We start from the raw sequence: 10,000 nt of genomic DNA, 5'->3' as shown, positions 1-10,000 counted from the left end.
ATGTGTTTTTATAGTTTTGAAAAAGACCAAATATATACCTAATGCTGTTACTTGATACATTAGTCGATAAGATGCTTGTGTAATAATTTTTTTAAGACAACACTCGACTAGTTTGATTAATAAAAGTAAATTGGCTAAACGTAAAGACAATATGAACTGAAGTTTCTAACCAAACCTTCAACAATTGATCTACCAGTCAAAGACGATGCAACCTATGAAATAGATCAAACTGGTTTACCTTCCACATGACAAGACATATTTCGTTTTATCTGACTCGGAATCCATGGTATGAAATGTAATTAAAACTGAGTATTGGATTATTGAAATATTTTATATATTCTTGATAACTCATCACTATACCATCCGTATTGTCAACGGAGATGACAACCTCGAATTGCTGCCCTACATAAAGAGCTCCAGTCAGCTCAGCCCCATTCCTCCGCAATGCCATTCCAACCGGGCGTATTTCTTCAGCCTTCGTAACGGGGTCAAGGTCCCTTTAAACCAACGTAGTAATACTGAGTCCAGCTGATCGCATGCCGTGATTATAATTTTACATGACAAAATATTTTGCTAACGTAAGAAAATATAAATATTTAATGCAAAAATGGCGAAATCAATTATGTCATTATTAGTAGAATCATCACAAGTATTAATGTATTTTAAAGATGTTTTGATGTAAGCGACAATACGTAAGACATACGCTTTAATACAATTATACGGACATGAATACTTGAACTCGCTATCCGTATATATGAGCATCGCACTATGAAGGTGGCTTAATGCATGTTAGTAAAGTGTCGTCCCAGACTAGCCTGTGCAGTCCTCATAGACTCATCATGGACGACAGTTTCCGCATAAACTGGATTGTTGCTAATAAGTCCCTTCCTTTAAACAAAAAAAAGCATAAACGCGGAAAGTGTCGTCCCTGACTGTACTGGCTTATCTTGGACGACACTCTAAGCAAAGGCATGAAACCACGTTTTCACATGGCGAGGCTCAAAGAAACATACGATATGTTGACTTGTATGTCCGTTATCTCCTTGGAAACTGTCACATTCCCACCAGCGTGAGTGCACGTGAGGGTGTACAACTCGTCAACCGAGGTAGTCAATAACTTTTTGTAGTGCACCAGGAATCTCGCCGTGTAGTTTGTGTTCTAAAAATGTGTTCAAAATGAGATTTTCTGAACATACAAGCTACACGATTATCGGTTATAAAAGCGAACGAGTTCCATTAATATGTTCGTTATGATAAAAGACATTTACGGTATTGTAATTAAGGATCAATTGATATAAATGTAGCAACATCCATAGCATGCGAGGTATCTAAATTCAGACAAGTCGACATTTTCGAAATGAAACAAGTATATAATACATATAAAAACATTTTGCAAATATATTTTGATATAGCTGAATGTGTGTTAGTGAACACGTGAAACTATGAACTGAATTAAATATGTGGAGAGAAAAAAACATTTCTAAATTCAACGTCAATTTTGAGTTTACGCATTCCACATATTTCAGCACATTATACGTACGCCATTCAGGGTGTAAATGTCAAGGTTGGATGAAGGGCAGTTCTGTGTGCCGTTCGGGGAATGGTCAAACGTCGCGGAGTACTGTTTCGGCCCACCGCTTGCTGGTTCCGTTAAGTTACAAACGGCTCCGTTTGTCTTCGGGTATACTTGTACGATGCCATCAAACTCGCTAGGTAGAGTGATTTTAAACACGGATGTTGAACCGTTGCAAATAATATCCACTAAAAAGACATTAATATTACGATTCTTTATAGAAGCGAAGTATAAACAAACTTTTCTTTGTTGGTATTAATACGAAACTCTTTTGCAATCGAAACACAAGTGATTTGCTAAATCAGCATTTAACAACACCAATCACGATTTGAGAAAACGTAAATAATAATATTATTGAGTGTATGTATATGTTACAGTAAATCTGTAAAACTAGGAATTTCAAGAAATCCCGAAACGATTCAGGATTTTCGTGAAATGACTGTTTCACTTGGGGAATCCACGAAGTGTCTATTTTTTCATGAATATCACGAAAATCCTGAATCATTAATGAATTTTGTGAAATTTCTAGTTTCATAGATTTACTGTAAAATTTATAAGTCAATATGAAACAGTATACATATCTACCATCTGTTGTTAAAATATATTCTTAATATATTTTTCGGGCAGCAATTTTTTAAACCATATTGGAAAATACTACTCGCTTGTTGTTGATAGTTGAAAGTTGAGACAAAACGTTGCACTCGCCTTGATGTATATCACAAAGGTTTCCATAGAAGCCGTACGGACATGCGCACACTGTATCATTTAAACATGTCCCGCCATTCTTGCAAATAGTGTTGTTGCAGTTTGTTCCACCTTTAAAGAAATCACAGTTTACAAGACTTAAAATACAAACATGTTTCAGACTGCGTGGATTTAGTACAACATAAATTCAATACGAAGTAACAGAAGAAGTTGCAGTGGTGAAGGAGGTGGGGTTGGGGGTGGTGGTGGGGTTGTTGTTGTTGTTGTTGGTGGTGGTGGTGTCGGTGGTGGGGATGGTGGTGTTGGTGTTGGTGTTGTTGTTTTTGTGGCTGGTGGTGGCTGGTGGTGGTGGTGGTGGTGGTGGTGGTGGTGGTGGTGGTGGTGGTGGTGGTGGTGGTGGTGGTGGTGGTGGTGGTGGTGGTGGTGGTGGTGGTGGTGGTGGTGGCGGCGGCGGCGGCGGCGGCGGTGGGGTGGCGGTGGCGGTGGTGGTGGTGGTGGTGGTGGTGGTGGTGGTGGTGGTGGTGGTGGTGGTGGTGGTGGATCTCGTGATCGTTATCGTGATCGAGGTGGTGATCGTGATCGTTATCGTGATCGTGATCGAGGTGGTGGTCGTGATCGTGATCGTGGTGATGATCGTTGTGATGATCGTGGTGGTGTTGTTGGTGTCCAAAGATTTGTAGAGGCTGCATATTTGTGAATTTCAGGTTGCGATCAATCGAATTGTTTCCATATATAAAAACAGCAACTAAAATGACACATTATTGCGTCTTCTTACTTGTGTCGTACTGGCAGTTGTACGTGTTGTATGTGTTGCTACACGCACATGTGCCGTTTGCGCTGCACGTGGCACCGTTCCTGCAGTCGTCCATGCGATTGCAATTGTATGTGGAATGCACTAAAACATAACAATATACGTGCATGTTGTTACTACCACTGTCGTTCATTCATGCAATACATTTAAGACAGTACCAGGTAGGAGCATTCTGATGTTGACTGTATTAATTAGATAGCGATGGTTTGAGGAGGAGAAAGTCGATCAAAAAAAGTAAAAGGTGCATATATTTGGTATTTCCACAACAACATAGACATGTTTTTGATTAATCCATATTCCGACTTTTCAAGCATATAGTTATCTAGAAACAAACTAACTAGAAACTAGAACTCATGGCTACAAAAAAAATGAATTGCACTACAATTTAGTCCCCGGTGATAACTTTTGTTATAATAAGATGAGGCTGTACTGGTGGCAGTAGATGTGGCTGTAATGGTGGCAGTAGGTGTGGCTGTACTGGTGGCAGTAGATGTGGCTGTAATGGTGGCAGTAGGTGTGGCTGTTATGGTAGCAGTAGACGAGGCTGTACTAGTGTCAGTAGATGTGGCTGTAATGGTGTCAGTAGACGTGGCTGTACTAGAGTCAGTAGACGTGCTTGTAATGGTGTCAGTAGACGTGGCTGTACTAGAGTCAGTAGACGTGCTTGTAATGGTATCAGTAGACGTGGCTGTACTAGTGTCAGTAGACGTGCTTGTAATATTATCAGTAGATGTGGCTGTACTAGTGTCAGTAGATGTGGCTGTACTGGTGTCAGTAGAAACTAGTATATAGAATATTTAAATTAGCGTTTATTTCAAAGAGACACGTGTGCTAAGCAACCATTAATATAAACTTTTAAAATGATTATCTTACTTTTGAAAATAAAATGCCGTATTTAAAGCTTCTGTGTGTGTCATATAGCAAGAACCGAACAGACATACATTTATTAATCATGCGTTACACAGAACTACTCAACGACCATTTATGTGGAGCATCTGAACTAGCCGGTGATGATTAAAAAAAAGTTCACAACGACTGGAGAACGTAAGCAATTACAAACTTGAGCTGTTATTGAATAAGCTCTCCGTACTTCAGTCAGTGGGTTTATTACAATTCAATTAGAACTGTTTCAAAAATTCCGCTTACGTATATAAAATAATCTTCTAAATGTCGGAGGTAAATAATAACTTACCGAGTACTGCTAGAACGCTGCAGCAAGCCAATATCAATAAAGCCCTCATGATTTACTGAAATATACCAATTTTAACGTTCAATCAAATAACAAAGAAAACATTCGCATTCTTCGCCTATAGTGTTAACTACTTTATGAAATAATTACTCACGTTATGCTTTCGCATTCAAATTGGGTGCGGTATAATGTAAGTTTTAACAATCACGTGTACACGTGTTAAATCACAGTGCGTGGAAGTAAAAAATATTGCATTAAATGCATCCGCATGCCACACGTAAATAAGTTTTTGCATCAAATAAAAGACGTATAATATTAAGGTTACGGATTCAGTTACGACTGTATTCTTAAAATGATCAAATAAATACTTTTGAAATCAATGCAAATGAATTATAATGCCGAACAGTTTACATATCTTAAATAGACGATTTCACAAATATGCAAAATTAGAATTTTCTAAAAATATCAACGATTAAAAAAGAACGTACATGTATACATTACACAAAAGAAGAAAACGTTCTTGATGACCTATTTTTAAAATATTAGCCCGCTCTGTGAAAAAGGGGTTTAATGCATGTGCGTAAAGTGTCGTCCCAGATTAGCCTGTGCAGTCCGCACACGCTTATCAGGGACTTTCCGCGTTTATAATATTTTTCTTTCTACGAAAGTATCTTTTTGGCAAAAAACAAGTTAAGGCGTAAAATGTGCGGACTGCACAGGCTAATCTGGGACGACACTTTACGCGCAGGCATTAAACTCCCTTTTCACAGAGTTAGGCTCAATTATTGTTTCGTGGATAATAAATCATCAAACGAGGCGTAAAATATTGAAGAGTGTGTAACACTTTTCATCGGCCTTGTATAGTGTCAACATCAGTAACAAACAGCGTTTTAAATACGGTGTTAAATTCACAATGGCGGATGGCCGACTGGTATCATCAGAAAATTTGCTTTTTAAAGGTGAAAGGGTCGAATCCCGTTGACGGCACAATAGTTTATTCAGTGCAGTAGTTGTATTACTATTCTTATTTATTAAGATTATTCAAAGTTAACATTTGTAAAATACAAAATGTATGCGAAAACATAATTGTAAACAAAATACAGCTATTGAATTTTTTTTTTCATTAATATATATTTAAACTTAATTTTGAAACTGACAGTTTTGTTAGTAAATTCATTTAACGACATAATAATTACTCGTTTTAGATCAAAGAAAACGCAAGCTATATAAAACAAAACGATAGTGATGACAAAATGTTTATTATGAGTCCATTTCAAGTTTGTTTTTGTTTTTTGGTCGATAAGATGTCCATTAGAACGATTTATTCACAAAATTGGTATATTCTAAGTGAACTGCGATTTTAATACTATTAAGTACTATAAAATAGTGCTTTTAAAAACTGTTCTACATGTTGAAATGTAAAAACTGGTCTATATGTTGAAATGTAAAACTGGTCTACATGTTCAAATGTAAAAACTGGTCTACATGTTGAGATGCAAAAACTGGTCTACATGTTGAAATGTAAAAACTGGTCTACATGTTGAAATGTAAAAACTGGTCTACATGTTGAAATGTAACAAAAGGCAATAAAGGCTTGAATTCGGTCAGATGTTACGAAGTAAATTTATCATCGTGAGATTCAGCTCATAAGTAATGAATCTTATATTGTTAAACTGTTTAACTCACGAAGAACTCGCTGATATTGTTATTTATATCATTACTATTTTTATTATAATGATTACTTTAATTATTATTATTATTATTATTATTATTATTATTATCATTATTATTATTATTATTATTATTATCATTATTATTATTATTATTACAATTATTATTAAACTATGTTTTGAAAGCGCTGCAATGTAACAAAAATCTGTAATCATATAAGTACTCACCTGACTTGATTCCTCGACGACTCGATTGTCAAAAGTTGACTCCTGATCAGAATGAACACTCACTTATCTAATTCATTTACGCCTTTTGCGTGAGTGTCACAAAACCTCGGACAACCAATCATAAAGCGGCATGCGGGTCGTCAATAATACAGCACCTTCGGGTAAGTTGCCAATGTGTCCGCCGGAGAGAACCGTATATCACCGAATAATTATTGATATTGACATCGTTTGAAAATTATGTAAACCGCATTTGCGTCTTTAAACATGGGCTAGGCACTGAAAAGGTTCTATTGACATAGACCAATCAGATAATGAAGGGCCTTCAGTACGTGCCGCGGTAACAGAAATATGAGCTGGCTGTGCGGCACCTGTGTGACTGACTCAAATTCAATTGCTGAACCAGACTGATGAGACGTCTTGGTTCTCATGTGCACATCAATGCGATCGGGAAAACATTTGAAGAACAATCTGATCTGTCAAAAACATCGACGGTGTTATCTCCATGAGAATGATTTGAATAACGATGTGACAAAATACTTTGTCGAATGAGTTTACAAAAGCCTTCACAATCTAAAACCATTTTCCTACTTCGTATTTTATGTGTGTACCTTTATTTTTTCCTTAATAAGATATTTGTATCGCAGGATTACATACCCTTTTTGCCCTAGACAAAAAGCGAAGATACCATTTGCTTTTTATAGCAAATATCTTCCGAGTTTGTTGCTTATCTAGCTAATGCGGCAGATGGCTCTCCAGCGTCCAGCGTCGTGTGTCTTGTGTCGTGTGTCGTGCATTGCTTCTTGCGAAATATTCTCTTAAACCGCTCGGCAGATTAAAAAAAAAACTTCACATTCATTAGCCTGTCAAAGTTATTCAAATAACACTTGTCCGCTACAAATTTACCCAGAGCTAAAAGTAGCTTTTTAAAGTGGCAACATAAAATTTCATTCAAAAACCAGAAGGCTCATAGGTTAAATGTGATATGAAACCATATAAAGGCCCCCTTAAACTTTTATCATATCATGTCCCTATGATAAAACCTGGCTAGGGAGAGGCATATTTTATATAGATAGTTCGCAAATTGACTTTAAAAAAAAATGTTAATGACAATGCACATATGTGTACCATATGACAAGTTACAGTGTATGGTACTCCTCTACTAAGGTGAACAGTCGCCCAACCTGTTAGCTACTTCTATTCTAAGTGCGTATTTTACGAAAACTTATTATCCAAATTTTCTCAACTTAGGGCGCATGGTAAAGCACTTTTGTATATGGCATGTAATATTGTATGGTGGCCCAAAACAAAGTCCCTGTTCAAACCATGCCGCTGGCGTCGATATTGTTTCTGCCTTTTGTGCAACCTGTTGTCAATATATTTTTTAATTGAAAAGTTTACAAATACTCTTACACCAGACCTTGAGTGTCGGTATTTGTCTTGAAACTATGTATGGTGGTTCCCTACCAAGTTTTTTTTAATCATGCAGCAATGGTCAAATCTGGGCACGGACCAGGGCGTAATTGGTGTTGAACGGTAAAGTGGTCCTCTACTAGGTTCGGTCAAAATCATTCTCTGCGGATCAAGTGGCATGGCGGTCACATTTTTAATTTAGATTTGTTTCGTCTATTTTTTAAATGAATCATTTTCATTGAAACCGCAAGGGTAACACTTGTAAAACTTAGTGTTGAAGCATCGTATAATGGTCCTATATAACAATTGTTCAAATCTTGCCCATGGGGTTAAAACTGGTAAGACTCCAGTAAAAGAAGTTAATGTTTATAAAACAATATTGCAGTTCCCTACTAAGTTTGTTAACATAATGCAATTTGGTAAAAATGGTCCCTGCCTACTGTTGAAGGTGTAAAATGTTTCATATTGAATTATTTAGCATAAATATTTTGAAACCGCAACGTACATTGCTGTGACATCAAATTGTGTTCAAACCATGCCCCATAACATACCGTAAGTGAGCGATCCAGGACCAAATTGAGCCACTTGGATTTCGGAAAGGATTGAGCACAACAACTTCGATAAACATGAGGAGTTTTGTTGCTAATTTTTAATTGCTTTTATATTGGCAATCTTTTGTTATAAAAATTCAAAGCCCTTTTATAATGGTGTAAAACATTTCACTGATTGCTATCGAAAATATGACACCGTACTTAAATCCGGGCGAAATATCTTAAATTGTGTTACTTGGATAATTACTTCATTGACACGGAATGTCCTTATTAAGTAACTGATAGAAGTATTATGTTTGTTATGCTAATTACATAATTGTCAGTGAGTCAAAAAGGCATGCTTTGTAACATGGAAAAACAATAAATTAACCGACATTTTTAACAGTATAGTCATGAGCGATACAAGGTTAAACTGTGACTCATTTCACAACAAAATTACAAAAGGGTTATAGACATTGAAAGATGTGTAAATACTAACCAAAGTATCAACAATTTGCTATAATGTTCATTCCAAGGTATTAGGTAACACAATACAATAAATCACCTTTTAGATATATTAAAAAAGCCAAAAAGGCATATGGTCTTCTTACTAAAATGTACACTTGTATTCGTCGTGAAAAGGATATATAATTAAGAAATAGTTAACTCCACTGAGGTCCCTATGGCATTATAGTGACTAGCCAGGCATCCACAACCGTATATGCAGTTTGTGGCTGCCTGGCTGGTCACTATAATGCAATTGGGACCGAAGTGGAGATTACTTTTTCTTTTATTACACCGAAGATTTTCCCCTTTGCCATTGTACAGTGTTGTACGATTGTTCATGGTTTAAAAGATATAAACAGAAGAATTTCGCAGGAATAATGACGTCATTTCGTTCAAAAATGACGCCATTTTACAGTAAAACAGTGCAAATTTAGTGGTGTGTAACCCCGAACGGTTAATATACAAAAAATAGTGACCGGTCCATATACTATAAGGTTCCTCTATCGCATTTTACAGACTGAAACCGGTCATATAAATATAGAAGGACCAATATCTCTGAGGTGTAATATATGTTGATTCGACTTTGTTATACGTACCACATACATTTTATTTCAACACATTGTGTAAAAATACCTGTTTACTATCGCGTATCAGCATGTCTTCTAGGTTACGCATCCCCAATGAATTTCCTTCTTTCAATCTTTGTTATATATAAAATTGCAATCTTTGATCTCAAATTTCACCATGACCGAGCGTATAGACAATATATCACTATACATGACTGGAAAGGTGGTTTCATTAGCTGACAAAAACTGCATTAGAAAAGATCTTTGTGTTGTAACTCAAAATAATTACCTTAGAACATATGCACCGGTTTTGACAGACACCGGCACGGCCATCCTTTTGCAAACACTATGCCCTACTATTGAGGCTGGCAACCACCAACGTACAAAGAAATGCACAAATCAGGCCTTTTGTCCTGTGACTTACACATGTACCTTTAAAATGATACCAAAACTTATCATTTGAAATGCATTTATAAAATCGTATGCACCAGGACCGGCATCATATGTGCTTAGTAGCAAACTGACCGCATGTACCCCCCCCCCCCCCCGAAATTCCACTACCTTTAGGGGTATGCAATCTTCTACTGTGTTGCTATGGATATGGCGATCGACAGGGTCTTCACAGAGGGCAGTATGGCTCGATTGGTCAGGTTCAACTGAAATGTACCCCTGGTACTCTAAAGTCTACTTAAATGTACTCCGGGTACGGAAAATATACTGAAACGTACCCGGGAATTGGTAAATTGGTACGTGTCGGTTGTTGTTTTATTCAAATTAATTATATTCATATTAATGTCAATATTCTGTAAAC

General features: G+C 36.7%; 1 protein-coding gene across 3 annotated transcripts in view; it reads right to left on the bottom strand.

Moving 5' to 3' along the window:
* The window catches only part of LOC127867841 (uncharacterized), an 11,055-nt gene extending 4,842 nt beyond the window's left edge, over window positions 1-6,213 (bottom strand). The window contains exons 1-8 of one of the 3 annotated variants that reach the window (XM_052409332.1): window positions 6,177-6,212; window positions 4,282-4,336; window positions 3,520-3,870; window positions 3,054-3,173; window positions 2,279-2,389; window positions 1,541-1,761; window positions 1,014-1,159; window positions 361-497 (exon numbers count right to left, since the gene is read on the bottom strand). In XM_052409332.1, the coding sequence (XP_052265292.1) occupies window positions 361-497; window positions 1,014-1,159; window positions 1,541-1,761; window positions 2,279-2,389; window positions 3,054-3,173; window positions 3,520-3,870; window positions 4,282-4,330 (1,135 nt within the window). In that variant the 5' untranslated portion in view covers window positions 4,331-4,336; window positions 6,177-6,212. Of the gene's footprint in view, window positions 1-360; window positions 498-1,013; window positions 1,160-1,540; window positions 1,762-2,278; window positions 2,390-3,053; window positions 3,174-3,519; window positions 3,871-4,281; window positions 4,337-6,176 lie in introns of all 3 variants that reach the window. The other 2 variants (XM_052409333.1, XM_052409334.1) reach the window with 2 other exon arrangements.
* Between the last annotated feature and the right edge of the window lie 3,787 nt (window positions 6,214-10,000).

This window comes from Dreissena polymorpha, chromosome 2, assembly GCF_020536995.1.
Source record: "Dreissena polymorpha isolate Duluth1 chromosome 2, UMN_Dpol_1.0, whole genome shotgun sequence".
Taxonomy (NCBI): Eukaryota; Metazoa; Mollusca; class Bivalvia; order Myida; family Dreissenidae; genus Dreissena; species Dreissena polymorpha.
This window is presented reverse-complemented; position numbering and strand designations above follow the sequence as displayed.